A 21,432-nucleotide genomic window follows, 5' to 3' on the forward strand; every position below is an offset into this window, starting at 1 on the left:
AGTTCTCTGAAGACATGATGATACATACAAGCTTATAGATATTTAGACTACCTTTCTATGTTGTTTCATGGCTTTCAATCATTGATTTCTACATGTAGGACTCACGTACTTAACAGAACTAGAAACAAAATGACACGACCCTCCCATTAATACAGCAAACAGAACAGCATAGAGGTCACCTGCAAATACATGAAGCCACAGCCAACGCATACGTTCACATCAGGACTAATTATATCATGGTCCAAACCAAACAGCGTTTGATACACCAGTCTATGGGACTAGAATAACGAGGAAACACAAATGAGGTTCCTAAACTTACCAACAGTAATGATACGGCCTGAAAGCTAATAATGTGAAATGCAATATCATGCAAAAAATATTGCAATAAAGCCCTTTATAAATTTTCAATTTTGTCCATTTTTGATCAGTTTATATATTAATATGTATTTTTTTTAAGAGTATAACCAGCCATACCTATATGCATGTGTGCCTGCACACATTCCCACATACGCATCAAGGAATAGTTTCAAACCTGAGCTGGTATCTTGTTGTCGGGGCTGGAGAGCCGGGGCTGCCCGCGCGTCGCTCCGTGGCCCTGTCCGGGACGCGGTTGTGCACAAACAACCCCAGCTGGGAAAAGGGTGGAGCTGGCCGCAAACAACCGCCAGCGGGTTCAGGCTTGCAGGGAAAAGATAAGAAACTCTAAGAAAAAAAAATGGCTTCTAGGTGAAGGCCGAAAGGAACAGACTCACCTATAAATACTGGGAATTGGATAAAGCTGCTGCTGTGTCTATGGAGGAGGCTGCAGCGAAGCCTGGGCTGGATTTGGTGAGTGGCTCAGGCAGAGCAAAGCTGTCCCAAACACAGGTCTGTGGCCACGACAGGCCGTCTGCACCAGCTCTGGGGCCAAAGCAGCGCTGAAACGTTGGCAAAGGCAGCGCCAGCAGCTCCAGGGCTGAAATCCCCCTCACCGAAACCTCCGAGAAGCTGCTGCAGCGACTCCTGCCTGTACACACGGAGGGAAGGCCCTTGGCTGCAATATGGTACTGAATAAAGTGACACTGTGTCACTTACTTACATCCTACTGGATAGAATATAACCACCATTTTTTAAACATGCAAAGCTTAAAATACCAGATCAAATCCAATTCAAGCTTGTCAGGGATCTTGTGTGTTTATGACTAATTGATTTTTCAGTAGATGCACATATGGCAGCAATGCATCCGGACACAAAATGGGTAAAGCCTTCAATGGCGGTTCGAAATATGCTTATTTTTTCATCAGGCAGGAAGGGCACTGGATAGGGATAAACTGGTATTAAACCAAATGATTATTTACCAATATTTATCTGAGAAAAATGACTAAAATAAAATAAAATAAAATAAAGACTTGAAAATGAAGTTAGCTATATTCCTTTTAATTGCCACTCATTGCTTCTCCTGCAATGGAAACTCTTCTTGCTCCCTCACCAGACCCACTTGATAACTTTATTTGAGAGCATTTACCAAACCAGTGAATGAAAGCAAAATGGTAGGTTTCATTACACTCGATTTTATTTTATACATCCCTACCACTTTCCTACAGAATTACTTCAGATCAGACTGCTATTTATAATTAATTAACTTAAAATAGGCGTAGATCCATAGAGATACGATCTAGTTAAAATGTCAGCAAAGGAGGAAGGATTTCATTATGTTTAATGATTTCAGTAATCTAAAGAACAGTGTGTGCTAACAGGGCTCAGATTATGCCAAATTTACAACAAGATTTGCAGACACTTAAAGAAAAGATTAGAAAAGACAGACCTCCAAAACCCCCGAAAGCACCGCTGCCCTGCAGCCCTCTCCTCCCCGAGAGGGAAGGAAAAACCCAACCACTCCAGCACACCACAGGGAATCGGAAATATGGATGTGAAAAATTCCATCTGGAATCTGTCAGGAATTTACAGCTAATGAAAGAAATACAGCATTAGCCCGAGTACAACTTTCCAGCCCTTTAAATTTGCAGCTCCGCAGGCGGGCAGGCCGGGCTGGGGGGTTGCTGCAGGCTCGTGGCCCGTTTCGGGACGTGCCGTCCGCGCCGCGACCGGAGCGCTGCCCCACGCCGTGCCGGGAAGCACGAGGTGCAGAGACGTCTCCATGAGGGAAGGGCAGGCGCCGACCCTCTGAAATCCCCTCCTGGAGATACTGGAGGAGCGCGAAGCGGGACAAGGGCACCGCGATCGGGATGGCCCTGTCCCACGGGAAGGTCTGTGGGGGACGCGCGGGAATGAGCCTAGAGAAGGGGCTGAGGCGACGGGTCCCGCTCCTGGAGGCTCTGAAAGGGGCTTGAGCCCACGGGGGAAAGCAGCGGGTGCTGACACACACACACAGGCCACGGGAAGGACGTTTTGCAGAAATAAAGCGCCCCACAAGGGAGTGGGATTGTGAAAACGCCCCATGTTCACTCACTGCAAAGTACAACAAGCTATGCGACCGCAAAGGCCGAAGTCAAACCATGTCCTTCATCTCTGTCCTGAGATGAACATAGCCAGGGAAAAAAAAAAAAAAAAAAGGAAGCATGCTTTTCTTTGTGTTTGTTTTATTTTGAGGATCCTGTATCCTGCAAGCTAATCCCTTGGGGTTGCCCGCTGCTAACTGCAATTGCTATTTGCCCACTTCTGGAGCAGGAGGCTGGGGTGCAGGCACATGTATAAGAGAAGAAAGACAACAGGAACAAGATAAATTTGTTTTCAACCTCAGTGTACATAAGTAGGCAAATCGATTGATGGCTAAAACTGAATTAATGTGGTTATGCAATAGCAGCACTGAACCAGAACCGCTCTGAATGCCCTTCATAGCTCAAGTGCAGACAAACGCTCTCCACACCCAATATAAACTCAAAGCAAAGCAGCACGAGATCCTGCACGCAAGCCTCCTGCTCGGAGTGAAACCAAAGCAGCCCCAAACCTGCATTTCAGCTGCCAAAGAGGCAGGTGCACATCGGGTGACGTGCCTTGACAGACCCCAAGAAACTGCCACAGATAACTCCAAACCATAAGCCAGGCATCTAAATTCCAATAACCAGGCATTTATATGCTGCAACTATTCAACTCACCCTCATGTACATTATTTGACAGCTTCACCTTTTTCTTAAAACCCATAAAAAAGGTGAATTACACTGCATACAACTGTGCAACTCCAGCAAGAGGGTATGTTAAAGGCAGGCAGGTATGTGTCCTCTTCTGCTTCCATTCTGACCTGTACCTCTTCTTCAAACACAGCAACATTAACTGGACACTATCCATGTTTAAGCAGTGATCCTAATTTCTTTTAGGTGAATTTCTTTTAGGTGATATGTGCATTGCTGTTAGTGAAAGCCCCCAGTCTACTAAAGGCAATGGCTCTACTAATGAAGGCTAACTGGCAATTTTGGTGTTTGTGTGTCCCTATTGTGGAATTTAAGGCTTTACAGGGAACAATTATCCAACCATGGGAAACCCATTTGTTTCCCAAATTCTCCCATAATTACAAATTACAAGCAGGAGGACGGCTAATGCCTGCTCACTACAACATCAAACATTTCCCTTGCAGTTTTCCCACTCTGGGAGGACTACAGCTTCTTTCACTGAATGCTGACGAATGCTGAATGCCATGATACCTGGGCAAGCACTATGGATTTTTTCTCTCTCCTTTTTTGAGAAAAGCATCAAAAAATGCCAGAAGGAAATGAAGGCCAAAGGGTTTGCATACCATAGCTTAAATTATGGTTTTGATTATGCAGCAAATAAACACACTGAAAGATGCAGTTACTCTCTATAAAAAACAGAATCCTATTGTTTAACATAAAAAAGACACAAAAGTGTTTTTAATTTCAGAGTTCAGCTGGAAAAAAATCTAAAAATTCTATTCACATTTTGCATATCCTACAGACAAAAACTTAAAACAGTTTTACTTTAAAGACTGGTCAGCGGTACTTCTGGATGCTACCAGGCTACTCTGACTTACCTGAACTTAATTTCTTTTCACCTTTCAATAAACAAACCACCACAGTTTGGGTCCTAAAAGATCCTCCAGGCCTTTGAGTGTTCATGAGCTACCACCCAACGCAACACGAAGTAAACGTGTCTGAGCTTTCATGGTAACGTCGGGGCATTTTGTGGGCAGTGATTGCACGACTCCTATATTTTGTGTAACACTGATAATGAACAGGCTCTAAAACATTAGCAAATGTTAGAGGTAATGAGAACGGCTTTCCAGCAGCTTTGAAATTACTCAATTTTAGAAAGGAAAATGGCATATGAGAGAAGCATAGTCAGATGGCACATGAAATGGACACCTCAGGTCACACATCGGAGAGAGACGGTAGTTCAGTGCCTGAGGACTTCTGGTCAGGGCCACAGCCCCTAGATAATGTGTATTGCCCCAAATATTCAGTGGTTTCTGAAATAAATTCACTAATTAATTTTCTTGCTAAAGGATTTTAATTTTCCTACGTGAAGGAAGCCAAATTTTCATATCACAGATGAAACATGAGGTAACCAAATTTCCTAGTATCTTGCAGTGATTTACCCTTCAATTTTATACTATAATCCTGTGCTTAGAAAAAAAATGCATGTTCAAACAATCGCATCTTGAGTTCATACATGCCTGTATATTTTTAGAAAGGAAGATTATCATCCTTGCTATATACACTTCATATTGACCAACACTTGCCAGAAGATGACTCAACAACTGTTTCTGCAATTTCCGTGCACACATTAAAATGCAGATTTATCAGTAAATAATAAGATCTTCTTTAAAGTATATCTAATAACCTCTCCTCCTCTTCCAGGACACCTTCCAACTACCTACTACTTGTAGGGTGGAATAAACCAGAAAAGCAGCAAGGCTCTACGGAAACTTCTAATATAATGTAATCCTACAGCTATAACACAAAGCATTACCTACAACATAGCATGATTCAACCTTGAACTTGTGTTAGGCAGCCTGGTAACAAGACAAAAGTTTTCTGGTACTTTTGTGACAAGCAGTATATTCCAGAGGAGAACAGATAAATTATTCTCGGTCCTGCCCCAAGCGCACCACGTCACGCTGCAGCAGCTGGACCCTGCGGGAAATAACGTAGCCTCTATCCCCAAATTTCCGAACCGACAGCTCCCAAACTGTGAGGGACATTCCGTCATAAATGTAGAGAGAAATTACATTAAAAATGCTTTATTTTCTCAGGTAAGAAATCAGAGCAGGATTCCGCTAGACTTTCTACTTTATCAGAAGATGCGATCAACAAAAGAAAGTACTGGATGGCAGAAATCTGTAGGTCAAACACCTCTTTGGGCCTGATGATGGTGTGTTCAGGTCCCAGGACTCCTGTTCTCTTCTTGCCCTTTGCTGCAAGTTTATCCGGACAGCTCTCCTCTTAAAAAAAAGGGACTTGTAGCATAATGGCAGCTCCAAATAGCTACTTTCTAAAAAGTTCTGGGCTCAGCCGCCCAGATACTACCAATAGCCCAACTACTCTTTGTGCTCTCTTCTGTTAAAGCGGTTCCTCAGCCGCAGAAGCAGTACCTGCCCACCCCTCCTGCGAGCCTCGTGCTGACACTGCAGCTTTAGAAAAAGGGACTTGCAAAGGGACATTTATCACATCTGGCAGACTTGGCAAACCAGCTTTTCCCCTGCAAACACCAAGGAGAGTTACGCCTCTCAGATTTAGTGCTTCCCTCAGAAGGACCTGAGAATGCTACATACACAAACACGGTCTCTGTAATTTATTTTTATTTTGTGCTTAAGCAGGCTAAAGACCGGAGTCTTAGCTGTTAGTTCTGACCACTCAGAGTGTAAGTATTTTAACAGTAGAACATTTAACTGTTCTAAAATATGACTAGTGTTATTTAACATAAAATTATCATGATTAATGCATTACACAATATCTCTATATTTTCTTTATAATAAAGAGGTTGGCTGCAAAATTAAACTTGCACAAATCGACTTGAATGTAATAAATTCCTTAGTCAACAGGTTCACATTATCCTCAGAGCAGCGCAGACCCAAGAGGCACTCCACGACAGCACTTTAGCAAACAATCCTATTATTCATGGATGACTTTAATAGAGTGATTACTAACAGCTGTTTGCAGTCTTGTTACATATGGGAAAGCTTCAAAAAATTACACGAGAAGAACCCCAACTTTTAGAATAATTGAACAGAGAAGGACCATAAGCAAAGCTGCTTAACCCCTTGCAAGCTGTGTTATCCCGGTTTTATATACGTATATATGTGTGTATATATATATATATATATATATATATATATATATATATATGTATATACACACACATATATATTTACACACCCACACTGCCACCTGCAATGATCCACTCTCACCCAGTCCTCACTCAGGCCCAATGGCTTCAAAAGTCTTAGACAAGAGTGTTTATTCAATGCGTTCACCAGGTTAATCCAAAAGAACACATAAATTAAAACTATTTTGAAGTCTTCCAATAGATGTAATAGTCTTATCCACAGCCTACACAGGCACCAAACTGACACAGAGATGAGGACTAACGTGGCAAAGACTGGGTGTGATTGCCCCCAAGTACACGATAAGAACATGTAGTTTAACTTTTAAGCAAACAGCCTGATTAAAAATAGTAATCAATGCATTCCTGGATGCAAACGAGAAGTTAATATGCAAAATCAGAAAGCAGAACGTCATGTAACGTGTGTCCTAATTTCTTCATATTTGACCAGTGACTCTGTTGCTCCCTTCCCTGCTCCTAAGTTTTAATTAGGCGCCCTGCAGTAGCCAGTTCTTTTTGTAGTGCTGCAATGAAGCATTAAACCATAAAAGCATCAGGGCTGTTTGTTCACAGACAAAAACTATGCAAACAAACGTTGGATAAGCTGTTTAATGACTGTTCTAAGATGTTCCACCATCCAGGGTTATTCCAGCCAGCTGTGACGCAGCTTTGAAAACACTAAAATCCCAGAAGGTTAACCAGGAACCTCAAAAAACAGCACTTCAGTTCTCGTTCCCCGCTTAGCCCTACTCACCGGGCTTTGGAGGATCTGCGTGACCCTCTTCCTTTGCTCCATCATGTTGAAGTCCTGCCTCAGGTCAGGAGACATGTTCCTCTCGCGGATATATTCCGGGTCGTTTTCATTGATGCGATCAAAGTACCTCTCCTTATGGGGCATGGTGGCTGCGGGGGGAGTAGTGATCACCACCTGGCTGGCATCCGTACTCATGCTTCAGGGCTGCAGGGCTCTTCCTCTCCTAAAACATGAGGGGGAAAGAAGGAAGAGTGATTAAAAACAAAACATAACTTCAAGTCTGGACACAAGCAACGTTCTTCTCAACTCTGCAGAATGATATCTATAAGGAAGCAGAACAGGCAAATAATTGTCAGGAACAGAAAAAAAAAAAGAGAAAAATATATTTAAAAAAAGTATTCAAAACCTATTACTGAATTTTAAATGTTGTGAAAAGTCTCCCCAACCCTTCCGAACCATCTATTCAAGTTCAGTCAAGAAAACAGCAGCACGCAATTAAGAAGTGACATTGAAAGTGCCCATAAGAAGTTTTATGGCAATCTTTGCACATTACATTCATCAAGCCTCCCATGGCTTTTATGTATGACCTGTTCTACTTCAACAGCTCTCCTCAGAAGATGGGCCCTCTGTTTGACATCCACCCAGAAGTTGTCTCCCAACTTGAACTAAGATGTTCCCCAACTGCAGCCTTTCTAACCCATCTCCTGACTTGACTTTGAGGATGAAGCTCTGGGTAACCTGGATCTCATCAGGCCTCCAGATGGTGTCTCAGCTTTGAGAAGACACTAGGAAAAATTGCTAAGGAATTAGGGAATTAGCAGAGAAGGTCATACAAGTGGCCAGGACTGCAGTTTCATACCCCCTGAAAATATTAGTTTTAGCTTTTCTTCTCTTGTATTCAGCGGCAGTAAGAAGACCCTCACTGAAGCTCATTTAATCACATTAGAGAAAAAAAAAAGTTGTGTTTTGGCAGAAAGCTACACTTAAAACGTCATTTTAAAAACTGATCAGCATTTGTATATTTGTATACACAAAGAGGAGGATCAAAAGCAGACGCCGAATTTTCATACAAAAAAAATGAGGTTCAGAAACAACAGATGCGAGAGCAGCGCTCTTCACGGCTTCCCCGCTTTGAGGAACGAAGGGAAACAAGATTTGTGGGAAAAGGCAGCCTGTTATAAAAATAGATTTTAATTTATTTTATAATAAATATATTATATATTTAATATATTTATGTAAATATACATATTGAATAATATATGTAACATGAAAACATTTACATGCAAAAGTATTTAGTATGTAAATAGTTCACATCTCCAGAGGAGGAAAAAGAAGCTGAGCATTAAGGTGCACAATGAAGTACTGCTGGGGTTTGCCATCGTCTGCCCTGGCTCGAAGGGGCTCTTGCTTGGTGCCACCGTGCGCCCTCCCCTTGCATGGGCCAGGGCGATACAGGTAGGACAAGAGGAAATGGCTGCACCAAGCTGCACCAGGGGAGGTTAAGGTTCTGACCTTCTACCTGGGAAGAGCAGTCAAGCATTGGAACAGGCTGCGCTGGGAAGTGGAGTCGCCGACCCTGGCAGTGCTGAAGACACGTACAGATGCGGTGCTTAGGGACATGGTTTAGCAGGCAGGTGTTGAAGGGATTACAGTGGGACTCGATGATCTTGAAGGTCTTTTCCAGTGATTCCACAATTCCGGCAGTGGAACCTGCTGCTGGCATGAGCGGTGTGGAGCCACCTCTGCCTCTCCCACCACAACCTCGTGCTTTCTCCAGCTGCGCGGCCGTGCGAGGAGCCGGGGTGCAGGTGGTTCCTGCCGGCCCCGCTCATGGCAAGGGACATGGCCAGGGTGGGAGCCGGGCGCCAAACACAAACCCAGAAAGCCACAGACACCAGCTGCAGAGCAGCGAAGGCGCTAGCACGTGGGGCCTAAGCAAGCCCTCCCCATGAGCCGCTTGCGTGTTGTAGATCAGCATTACATTTAGGGCTGAGGTGAAAGACAGTTAACACCCTTCTCAGAAAAATCACTAAAAGTTGCAATTGCTTTTGTCCTTTACTAATTTATTTATTTTGCATTTTTTTGAAGGAGCTCATGTTGGCATGCAATGTTATCTCATTTCACGTGAAGAGCTTCCAGGAGCTTATCTGGGACGCTGGATGAAACAAATCACATTCTGCGATGTAGAAGCCACATCCTCAATACATGATCCATGAACTCTGATGACTTTGCTATGGAGGATGTGCAAGTTTGGATGAGGATGTGGAAGAAACTGGCAAGTTTTGCATTTGCTGCTCCAGTGCAGGCCGAGCTCATCCAGTGTTTGCTGGTGGCTCCCCAAGAAGCCTCCTGAGCAGGACTGGTCCAGGGAGGACCGATTTTGCCAAAGAAATATTTCAAGGTAGGACCTTCCCTTACTGCAGACTAGTGATTTAAGGCCTTCACATTCAGGCTGCAGCTTAGGACAGTATATAAAGGGGAGGTATAAAAGCACCTGCTGAAGAATTATCCATCGTGTTTTACAGCTAAGGTCACTGCAGCAGAAGGACGAACCTCTTGAACACCTCAAAGATATGGTCACAGCGTTCGTTCCCTGTGTTCAGGCTACAAGAAGAGACACCTTTATGAATACTGCCATTTATTATGGCTCCCCACTGTAAATGCAGGCTTAAGAAACCAAAGGGAAAAAAAAGCACTACGAGAACAGCAGACCATGCAGACCTCCCTGTGTAAATGCTGCAAGGAGAGAGCAGCCTCACACCAGACCTCTCAACCATCTCCATTTGATATACACTGCTCCACCAAAGTGAGAACCACAACACCTGGTAGTAACTGAAGTTACCCTATAAACGTGCCTAACAAGACCCGTTCTGAATCAGCAGTGAACTGCAATGCCCGTGCCTGGTTTCTTGGTTACTTTTTCTTCCCAGGAGTTACACTGTCCGACTGTTGTTTTTCCAAAATGCTCCTGAATCCCCCTTACCCTCAGTGACGCTTGTTTGGTTGGACCAACCACATGCATGTCTGGACTTCAAAAACCATTTTTTTTTTTAAAGTTTACAGGACATAATTAGTTCAAGTCTGCTACTTTACAATACATCACAATACAGTGACAGAAAGGCCCATTCATCTGCAAAGACACACAAATATGTGGCTGGCAAGACTTAAAAATCCTCAGGAGATAGTTTCTAATTGCTTTCAGCTTTATTCTTTCCTCCTTCCTTTCAGACTAATTTGTTACCTCTAGCCATTAAGATTACATTAAAGTCCTTGTCCCACAGAAAAACTCAGTTACTGAAGGTAATACAGGGTTTGGGCCCAGTTGTTCTTATTAGATCCAGTTCAATGCGCACTCTGTAGGGCCCAGGCTGACTCTTGTGTACCCCCTACTGCTGAGTTGGAAAATGTTCAAACAAACCCAGCCATTCTTTTATTATTTCGGTCGTGCACTGATTAAAAAAAAAAAAAAAGAAGAAGAAAGAGAGAGAGACTTTTGTTGAAAAATATGCAGAGCTTCTAGGGATCCAAAAGTCTGCAGTGCCTTCTGAGAACAGGACTAGTAAGGACACTGAATCAAGGTACTGGCAGAAAACACAGATCAAAATCTATTAATTGCAACAGAGGAGGAGCATCCTCTCCATTTTTATTTCTCTGTTTTTTTTTTCCTTTTAATTCCGTTGCCTGGAGGCAAACCAACTTTGCTGCAAGGCTGTGCAGCTTCTGCCCCTTCCAGCGATGCTCTAGGGTTACTCAAAGTGAGCTGCCGACCTCCAGAGTGGCATTAGTTAGTGCTGCTTAGGCATGCGGCACTGCCCGGGGTGTCCACAGCAGAGACACGTGTCCTTTACAAAGAGCGTCACAGGTAGGAAGAGAAGGAATAAGAGATTATTGTGTCTGTAGCAACTCGACACTACATCTAGACTGGCCAAAATGGATAGACATGCATACACAAAACCATGATCTCCATCCGCTCCCTGCCCCCAGAAGACCTCCAAGACCTCATCCTATCCTGGTGAGATCCATCATTCCTGACCAGCTGACACACAGGCCCATGTCTTGGCCAAACACATACATACTGTCATGTCCATGAAAGATTCAAAACGTACACAGTACCAGTTTTGCCACCTGTCCAACTAACCCCATGCGGAAGTGGAGGTTTCCACAAAAGTATCTAGGAAAATCAGGCTTCCTGTATTTCATATAGAGGTCTGCATCTCTGCAGAAAGCCCTTGTACTTGTGACACCCAGCAGTGTGAGTGACGGCTCTCGTTGCAGAGCTCCTTGTTAACCTCCCTCTGCTTCCTTGGCCACAGCTATGCCCTCCTGAGGCCCAGGGAACAGAGCTGGTACTTGCTGCAGTAGGAAACGGGCCCCTTCCTCCCTCCGCTGATGCCCTTACAACATGGCAGTTTGGCCTCCATAGTCTGTCATATTTTATATCTGCAATGAGGCTAAAAAAGTTGAAGGCTTTGCCTTCATAAAGATGCATGTCTCACTACTCAAAAATAAGTCTTATTTATCAAAAGCTTCTAATTAATTCAAATTACTTTCAGTCTGACATGTGCCGTTCCAAGATTAAGCTTGAGCTCTCCATCTGACATTTGGAAAATTCTAAGGAAAGTGCTGTGCTGCTTTTGCCAGAATCGCTGTGTTCAAAGTCAAATCAGAGAAGCAGCTCAAGAGCAAAGTCAGAGAAGCAAGTATAGAAGAAAATAAAGAGACCAAATGGGAGAAAAAATTACCTTGCCAAAGAGCATCCCAGAAAGGACTGACTTGATGTATTTGTCTGTCAGAGTGCACAGAATATATATATATATATATATAAACAAATATATAGAGTGCGTATATATGTATAACCTGTAAAAAAAAGCATAAGGGAAAAACAGGAGCAACAGAGAAGGGACCAAACGGTCTGATCACCTAGCAACCAACCATGAATCTACCTTTTACGCTGCCTTCAGGGCCGGTTTCAGGTACTCTGTTTTCTCGTCGCGGCAGGATCCCCTCCGCCGGCGAGTTTGTGGCGCTGGAACGCGGCCGCGCGTGCGCTGCATAATGAACGGCCACCGCGCGTTCCCAGCCGGAGCGCTCCCGCTGCATGAGGCGGCCGCCGCGCGTCTCTCCGAGGAGCACGCTGTGCTGCTCTGCCCTTGCTCCTTCGCACCCGCCTGAGTTTGAGGAGCAGCCTGCGCCTTCTTCCCCGCTCCCCGGGACGGCATCGGCGCCAGGTGAGCGGGATGATCCTCGCTCTTGCTGCCGGCCTCACTGGGAAGCAGGCAGGGCGCAGCGGGGCCAACGCGCTGCCTTGGGCCCACGCGAGGGCTGCGGGAGCCGGCACCGAGGCTGGGCACGAAGGAACACGGAAAGGATTCCGAGCAAACGCTTTGGAAGGATGGGGAATACGCAGGGCAGCGCGGCCTGAGCCTGCAGTCACCACCATGATCAAACACAAGTCAAACTTCATGCATCTCTCCTACGAAATTCAGTAGTGAATGCTATTGAATAATCAAATCTATAATCAAAAATCACTTGGATAAACATATAAAGAAACAAATTTTCATTCTACTGTTCATGATATCAAATATGATGAATATCTGACAAGGAGTTGACAGAATGTGTTATGTTATAGCAAGCCTGGGTTTTGCTCATCCGAGCTTACGCACTGGTAGGATGAACAGGAGTAGGCTTCACGCATTAGCATTTTCCCAAAATAAGCAGTGGGACTGCACACACATATGCTGTGCTCCATAGGTACCACATTTGTTTATGAGCCTATTTTGCTAATATACCATGATTCTAACAACGTGTCAGTACACAAGCGCATACTGAAAGTATGAAGCCATGTGCCTAAGTTGGCACAAGGCAGTATATGCCTCAAAAAAAATCCAAGAAACAAAACAAAGAACAAAAAAACACTTCGGTTTTCCCCCTTTAGATTTCAGCTGTGACTTGTGTAGCCAGTTCCCTCCATAGTTCCACAAACGCTTGTTCTGAAGCACGGGGGTGTCCACGGCTGCGGCTTTCGACACAGTTTCTCATACTACAGCCCAAGCTGGTTACAGATCCAATACTCTAATCCAGTGCTGCATATTTAAGTCCTGCAGCTTTTAAACCAAGTAAGCTAATGAAATAGTATCTTCTTTCAGACACTGCATTAAAGTGGGGCAACAGTATACATTTTTTCTAAGAAATACATGCCTGTGTGCATTTGAATCTTGTTTTTGTGTTTCTGCATTAAATCTAAAGCATTATTTTTTTCACAACTATATAGTGCAATATTAAAGTCAACATAAATAATGCAAGCCATTCAACTCACACTTCACACAGTGTAAACTGAAACTGAACCACAGCCACCTCCTTCCACCATTAAAAAGCAAGGGGAGATACTGGGTTGCTGACAGCCATCAAAATGTGAGGATTATTAATTGAGGGTTTAATCTTTTAATGGAGGATGTGAAATCTCTGCTTCGTGCGGGAAGGCTCCTTACGGCGCATCCATCACCGGGAGCTCCGTGGCAGCACCAGCTTGCCGCGGGCACGCTCGGCACCCTCCCATTCGCAGGGCAGCCTTGCAGCATTTTGCAGCACAACCAGGAAAAGAAATAACGCCGGGAATCACGGCTTGATTTACACAATATGCTCTGCCACATGGTCACAAATGCCACTTGCATGTGTTAAGTCTCAAAAATGAGTTTGTGTACTTAACCCGCGTAGACCCAGACTATCTCTGTGCTTCACGATTTGGTATTCCTCCCGGTTCCGCGACAGCTTGTAACGGCAGAGACAACCCTTGAAGAGCTAGTTACCAAATCATCGTTTTTTGGGGTGATAGGAAACACAAATAACCTTCCAAGAGCTGCCTCTTCAGCTCAGACGGGCGGTTCATCCCATCCCTGCTGGGGACACCGCGCGGCCGGGCACGCACGGAGCCTGTCCCCCTGGACACGCTGCTCTGCAGCGACCCACCGCACAGGGACCTCCTGCCCTCAGCTCTCGGACTGCCACCTTCGGGTTTTGACTAGCAAACGGCTAAGCCTGTACAGGCAAGGCCAATACTTCACTGCCAGACTGCCCTGTTTGCTATGCAAAGCATTTAAGTTGGAGCAAACGTAGCTGCACGGGCTGGGTGGTTCGGAAGGAGGCAAAGGAGGGATGGTGAAGTCTGTGGATGAGCCGAAACTCGTGGACGAGTCCCTGGGGCGGGCAGGGAAAGAACAACAGCACTGTGAAAAACAGGGAAACACTGAAGTGCCCAAGAGGGGAAAGGAGGATTCACATCATGTGCTGCTTATCCGCCAAACATTTTCTTTCTTACTGCTCAACATCTCAGGTTTTTAACACAGTCAGCGCTTACTCCTAACAATGTGTTGGAAGGCAACTTTAAGATAAGCTTTTAATTTTTAAAGAGGCAAAATAAACTGTGTCATAAATACTTTGCTTTAACAGAAGGTGAGACTCTTACAGATACTACAGTCTCTCTGGCAGCAATATTTCTCTGCTTCATACGTACCTGGTACCTTGCAATCTACCAGAAAGACAGTTTTAAATTAAAATTATATTTTGAGGCTACACTAAACTGGAATTTTGGAATGCCTGATAGTTTTGTCATCTATGCTTGGATACACAGGATGACTGGAAGTTGTGTGAAGCCTGCGGACATGCACTGTTTTCAAGGCAATTAAAAATCATCTCATTACATTAATTAAATGAATCAGAATGGTTAATTAAAGCATTTGCTAGCCAGTAAACAGTTTGGTACTTTGAGTAGAATTGAAAAAAGACAGTCCTACCTTATACCCACTTTTCTTGTTTTTCTTTCACCTTCGACTGTACCAAACAGTAATTTTACAGCATAGTAGCAACGAACGCTATAATTAGCGCTGAAATTTCTTCTGCGTTTAAGCTGCTTTTCTACAGTGATATTAAATTAAAATTTCAAACAAAAGATAAGAGATCCTAAAAGACGAAGATACCTAAACCTTGAGTGTAAATAACATATTTCTGTGCAACAGCAAGAAAGCTGCCCTGGAGGAGCGTCTTCAGCACAGCAGACAGGTAAGGAGGAGCTGCTAGGGAGAAGAAAATCGCAATGTCATATGCAAAAAGCTGCTCTCATACAAAGCACAGATAAGCTGAATGACAACAAAAGGAAATTATTCTTTTTCCATGCTCTTTCCCAGTTTGCTCCATGGTTAAAAATAATAGTAGTAATAAAAATCTACTGTGGGCTCAGCTATCTGCTCAGCAGAAAATATGAGGGTGGCAGGAGAAGAAGGGTTTTACAAGGAACTTCATCTAATTTCAGAGATATCTGGGACTTTTCCCTGCACAAAGTAACCCGATATTTCCCAAAATGCTGCAATTTAAGCAAAATACAAAGTATTTTTAAAGTAAGACTTATCTCTGCATATCTACATAATCACAGGTGGCTGAGTTGCCTAAAAATATTTCATAAGTCAGTAGACAACAGGAGGCTAAATTAAAAGATTATGTTCTGTTACTACTTATCATTATTAATCTGGAAAAGTACGCAAATACATAACCCACACACAGAGGCAACCAAGATTTGGAATGTTTCTCTGAATTCTCTGGAAAAACAATGAAACCTAAGTTCCTCTATAACATAACTTTAAAAAAACCTTCTGAAAACAAAAATCATTTAGCTACAACACCTGACTGCTGTCAAAAGCTTCAGATTTTGCCACAACTCTTCCCCCTCTCCCTCTTGCAATGCCAAGCTTCCAGATCCCTCTGGAAGCTCATCGATGAGTTTGGACTCGAAGTCCAACGGACCTGAAGGTTTTTGGACTTAAGTCCCACAGATGCAGAATTAATAGAATTTCCTTCTTTACACGGACATACTTCTGCTGCTACGTAGCAGAAGAGTCAGCTTTGTCACATGAACAATGCTTTAAAATCCCCCGGGTTGACGCTGGCCTTGGAAGAGGCCCCATTGGGATGCTGGAGCCGCTCCGGGACGGCGCGACACGGACACAGCGCAACGCTCATCGATCGCGGGGCGCATCCAGAGCCCGTCTGATTTACGGCGCTCTGAGTGTCCCGAGCAACGCGAGGGCCCAAGCCCCGCGTGCTGGAGGCTCGGCGGGGCCGCCTCGGGAGCCGTGCCGGTGGGCAAGCCCAATGATGGACGCGAAGCAACTGCTGGATTTCCCAAATGTTTGGGCAGACAACTGAGCTGGTGCCCGACCAACCTTTTTATAGCCCAGCCTCTGGAGTTCCCCCCTCCGCAACCAGGCCTGACCTTTCCCACCAGCAGGCGAAGGCCGAACGCTCCTGCAGGAGCAGCACCGCCGGCCTCCGCGCCAGGCACGTTTCAGCTATCGCGGAACCGAAACAAGCAGCAACGATAACGCGTCACACAAACACAGGCGACGCAGCTCCAACACTTGAAACAAACTGCCTAGCTAACACAAACATCAAATTCTGACCTTTTACTGACCTGTTTGGTATTTTTATGTTAAATACAAAATAGCCTCACCTCATTCAGCCTCCAAAGGACCTTGTTTCTCTCTTTTATATTGGGATGAGTTTCAGCTTAATATATGGGACACTTGCCCTCCCATTTTGTCTATTTGTAAACATGAGCTAATACATGCTAATGTATATTAAACTATAACATTAAAATAATAATTAAAAAAGCTTTAAAAGCATGCAGAACTTGATAGAGGTCATGTCTGCGTGTGTTTTTTCTATAGAGTTCTTGCCTGTAAAGGCCCTAATATATTAGCCACACCTCATGCTATAGTTTCTCATATTTTCTGTGTTGACTTGGGGCTGTCCTGTCACTCCCATCTCATCCATCTCAGCTGCCCACGTCCCCAAATGCCATCCTTTAGCTGTGCCAATAGCAGACTATAAAGGTAACTTCTGCACTGAATACACAAACAGATCCTGGGTAAAAACCATGTGGGGAGGAGGGCTGGGCAAAGCAGGGGGTTGCAAGGGCCACATACAAGTGCAGAAGGCAGGAAGGTCCTTTGCAAAAGTTCAAGTGACTGCTACATAATTAGCTCGAAGTTTAAAGCATCTTGTTTTAATTATCCCAGTAAGATCCACAGGATTTAGTGTGTTAAACTTTTTCTGTGTTTACTCCTATCTTTAACACGGTCTTCAGCTTGCTTAAAAATAATTTAATAAAATACGGACTACTTTACTAGTAAACCCAAAAAGCTTCCTTTGCAGTCGAGATTTTCCCTACACAAATACGCACATTAATCTCAGTTGACTTGGCCTGCATTTGACCTGCTTCTCGTCTCTAGCACCTCCTGCTAGCAGCACTAGAGCAACAAATTGAATAGAGAGCCAAAGGTCTGCAACACACCTTCAAGAGCAGAAAATGATCCAACTGGATTCGAAGGAAGTCGGCCTGAAGGCAAATGGTCGTTTTAGGCTTAACCACAGCATCGAGCTGAGAAGCAGATGTGCCCAAAGCAGCAGCCACTACGTCCCCAAACAAGTGCTGGAGCTTTATGAACACAAGGTTTGGTCACACACCAAGGGCTGTAGCAAGCTGGCGCAGAGGGCAGCAGAAAGAGTGATTTTAAGATGCACCGAGTAGAAAGCACAAATACTACAGGACTAAGTTACTGTTATTGTCAAGCAAGCTCAAGCTCAAGCAAGAAATTACGCCATAAATCTCCCTCTCCATCAGCACTTGTATGCACTGAAAGCCTCCATAAAATAAAGGACACCCTACAACGAGCTGCTCGGGTATCACAGGATGAGAGACGCGTCCTGGCACGCGGCGCACAGCACTGGGGACCTTGCAGACACCTTGTTACCAGAGTGAAAAAGCAACCTGCCATCTAAAACTTCGCTGAGATTTGACTGCCCCAAGCAGGTTTTCACATCTAGAGGAGCCTGTCCAGTGTGTCAGGTACAGAGGATCTATCCATTACATAAAACTATTAAAATGTAATGAATTAGGACAAAAATCTCCAAATAATATGAGTTGTTTGATTTGAATTTTCAAATTCTGTTTGTATTCCCAGCCCGAGAATGATTCTTGTTGGCTTGCAATTAAACCTTGGTTATGTTTAAACTGAAAGGATTGGGCATGTGATATATGAGTTGGGAGCACAGAATCCTTAAACATGGAGAGATTTGGGCACAAACGCTTCTCTTGATTGTATCACTATAAATTCAAAGAAACCAATTTAAAACAAGCAAGAACTGCTGTAATGGTGACACTGCAAGGTGACCTTTGATGGTGCTTGTGTTTGAATATTGGTGTATTTCATGGAAATCATCCCAGGTTGTCACAGTGTTTCAATTTACACCATAAACAAGGAGAAAATTATTGATGCTACAAAAATATCCGAGGCTTCACAGATCATATCTACTTGAAGAACGACAGTATATACAGCTCTGCATGTCCCTACCACCCTTTTCCTAGCCTATAAAGGAACCTGCGGAAAGGATCTGGTCTCAGGAGCGGACCAAGGCTTCTCTGGAGGAGTAACGGTGCAGTTAAGCCATACTCAGATGATTATGGAGCCCTTTCCTGGCTCCATCCTGCCCCGGCCGAGCGGGCAGTCCTGCGTGCCCAGCCGCGTTGAGCTAACAGCACATTGCACCCCTTCATCCTGCGTTGGAAAACACCGCCGGCACAACTGCAAATGCTCTCACATCTCAGCTCCTGGAAATGCTTCAAGGTTACTTGTCTATATCACATGCAAATGTCTTAAAGACCTTTGCACTTCTTGCAGTAAAACATAAACCATTGTAAAATTCAGAATTTATATGGTCTCTGGCTTCTGTGAAATTGATTGTGAGTTTGATTAAGTTTATACATGTACCAGCCTCATTTTTTCTTGTCATTGCCCTCTGATCAGGTGGAACGAGCAAGGCAACAGCCTTTTTACACCTCCAGTCAACCTCAGCATCACAATCCTACATCTCTCTTCCAACCAAGCACCAACTTTCATTACAGTTAATAGAGTTAAGGTCTATCCTTATATCAAGCTGGGCTTCAAGTAACCAACAGGTTCCGAAGTGATGTGGCTGGAACAAACACAGACACACACAGTGTGATGCCAGAAGATGCCATTTTCTTGGGGCACCAAGTGAGTAACCAGCAGGAACCTGGCGTTCTGGCTGCTGCAGCGCTAAGTTCATATAGGAGAGCAGAATTAGCTCGTAGTTGTTTTAAAGATACTACCATGCCTAAAGTAAAACCCCCATAATAGTAAAGCTTAAACTATGAGTAAGGACAATGAGCTCTTTTATTCTAACACGGATGGTCAGTTAAAAGATGTCAAAGGGGAACTCAGATCAGATGTTTGTGGAAGGAGCCAACTCTCATTTGAGCTCATGCTGGCAGTATTTCCTAAAACATGAACAAACAGTGCAAGAAATGTTTGGGAATTTAAATTAATGGTATAAATTCAAAGACAGCATGAAGAAGTAATGCATACTAAACACTAAGCAGTTTTAAAATTGATACTTTTGTTAATTAAAAAACAGACTCCTCTCAAGAGGAGACAAGCATTCAAAATTATTCAACAACAGGTAGTAAAAGTTAACCTAAAAGAACTAGTTCTATGTTAATAATAAGAGTGCTTAGCAGAATGGGGAAGGTAGTGATTTTTTTTTTCTTTCATGTCATGCTCTTCCACTTCTGATTACATCAATGCCACTACAAAAAGATAAATCAAATCCAATGAAAATATTTAAGTGATTCTATGCAAAAAAATGCTGAAAAGCACATTTTCATTGTTATTCTTGCAGCTCATCTGACCTCTTCAGTACAACCAGGACGAATGCCCAGTCATAAAAAAACTCTAACCAAAGTGCTACGCAGGCCCAGAGCATCAATTAAGAAATATAGCTGTTCCGAAACATCTGAAGAGAATACAAGGGGGCCTCCACAATGGCGCAACCTTTGCCTCTGTCTGCTAACATCACAGTTTACAAAGTCACCATGGAAACCTCCTGCAAACACATGAATGTTCTGGTGGCATTAGATTCCGAACAGAAAATCCTTTGTGAAAATTCTTGACGGCCATGGCCAGTGCCAACCCTCTAATGAAATAATGGCCCTCGCTCGGCCTAACCCGGCCGGCTCGTGACACACGCGCTCACGTGGTAGAGCTGCTCCGTCTCTGGATTCCTCCCCTCCGCTGGGGGAGAGATGAACATCCTCACTTTCAAATACCACCTCCTGCATCAGGAGCCACTTCTGCCTCCAGTTAAACGGATGGGAAGGTTTCCAGGATTGGCCCCTCGGATGCAACCCAAGAGCTCGACGATCGGAGCGTTGACTTGGAAACTTTTAACAGGCTTTGACTCAGGGCACTGGCGAATACAGTTACATAATGAGGAGACAATTAACCAAACTGAATGCAGCAATTCTTCATTACCAAACATTTGCATCAAAGCAAAAACCATACACAGATTTTTTTTTTTTGGCTGTGACAGGTATACAAGTCTAGTATTATTACCTTGTTACTTCTCATAGTGCAATGGAGCAACTACAGTCATATCTCATCTCAATGTCGTGCGCAACCCGACTTACCTCAAAATGCAAAGGCTCTGGAATGTTAAATATTTTACCAATATTTAAATAAAAGTACATCTAAAAAAGAATTAAAAGTGGACACTTAAGAGCTCCAATGATTAGGTACAAAGCTACTATGGATCTTCTTTCTCTAGACTGATGTAATTCCCTATATGCTATTCCTGAAACACAACAAATCCACAGTAGAACCAGTTTGATTGTGCAACTTCGGACATACTAGTGGAACTTATCAAATCACTTACAGATGTGCAGTCATTGGCAGGGGAGAAGGCTGCAGAGGCTGCGTTTGGAGCAAATCAAGTTTTTATCGACTTCTTATCATGAGGTGAAAGTCTGCCGGATTTTCTAATACTAAGTAAATACGGAAAGCTTGTTACCTCCTTTATTTGTAAGCGGATGCCTAAATGGATGGAACTGTTTTGATCACAGTGACAAAAAGCAATAAAACATTAGTTTTATGTCAAAAGTTTCAGAATTAAGGAGGATAAACTTTGCACCGTGAAGAAATGCTTTTACTTTGCCAACACTCTTGATTTCTACATTTATTTTTGTCTCTCTTACTGTGACAGGAAGTTCTGAAAGTTCACTCTACAACTACATTTCTGCTTAATATTGAAAACCAGCTTAGGCCTTTACACACCAACTACCAAATTAATTCTGAAGACTAGCCAATGTCTTCTTTTAGCACAACATTCAGAACAAAGTAAATATTGGGTTAGTTATACCACTTGTTGTTCTAATACTTTAATAGCCTATTGTTCACTTGTGGTTGCCTCAGCAAGATAAAACATCGAAAAACAGCATTTCCTGACTGGAAGTGAATTCCCACTGTGTGTCAGAGGATGTCAGCCAAGACCTCAGC

The 21,432-nt window shown here is 43.7% G+C and overlaps 1 protein-coding gene across 2 annotated transcripts in view; it reads right to left on the reverse strand.

The window, feature by feature from the left end:
• Positions 1 to 21,432, reverse strand: part of ADD3 (adducin 3) — a 91,905-nt gene that overhangs the window by 18,424 nt on the left and 52,049 nt on the right. For both annotated transcript variants that reach the window (XM_088528636.1, XM_088528635.1), the window contains exon 3: positions 7,031 to 7,253. In XM_088528636.1, coding sequence (XP_088384762.1) covers positions 7,031 to 7,225 — 195 coding nt within the window. In that variant the 5' untranslated portion in view covers positions 7,226 to 7,253. The remainder of the gene's footprint in view (positions 1 to 7,030; positions 7,254 to 21,432) is intronic.

Source organism: Tinamus guttatus, unplaced genomic scaffold (assembly GCF_059628265.1).
Source record: "Tinamus guttatus ecotype Peru unplaced genomic scaffold, ASM5962826v1 Tinamus_guttatus_pri_ptg000314l, whole genome shotgun sequence".
In the NCBI taxonomy this organism is placed as follows: domain Eukaryota; kingdom Metazoa; phylum Chordata; class Aves; order Tinamiformes; family Tinamidae; genus Tinamus; species Tinamus guttatus.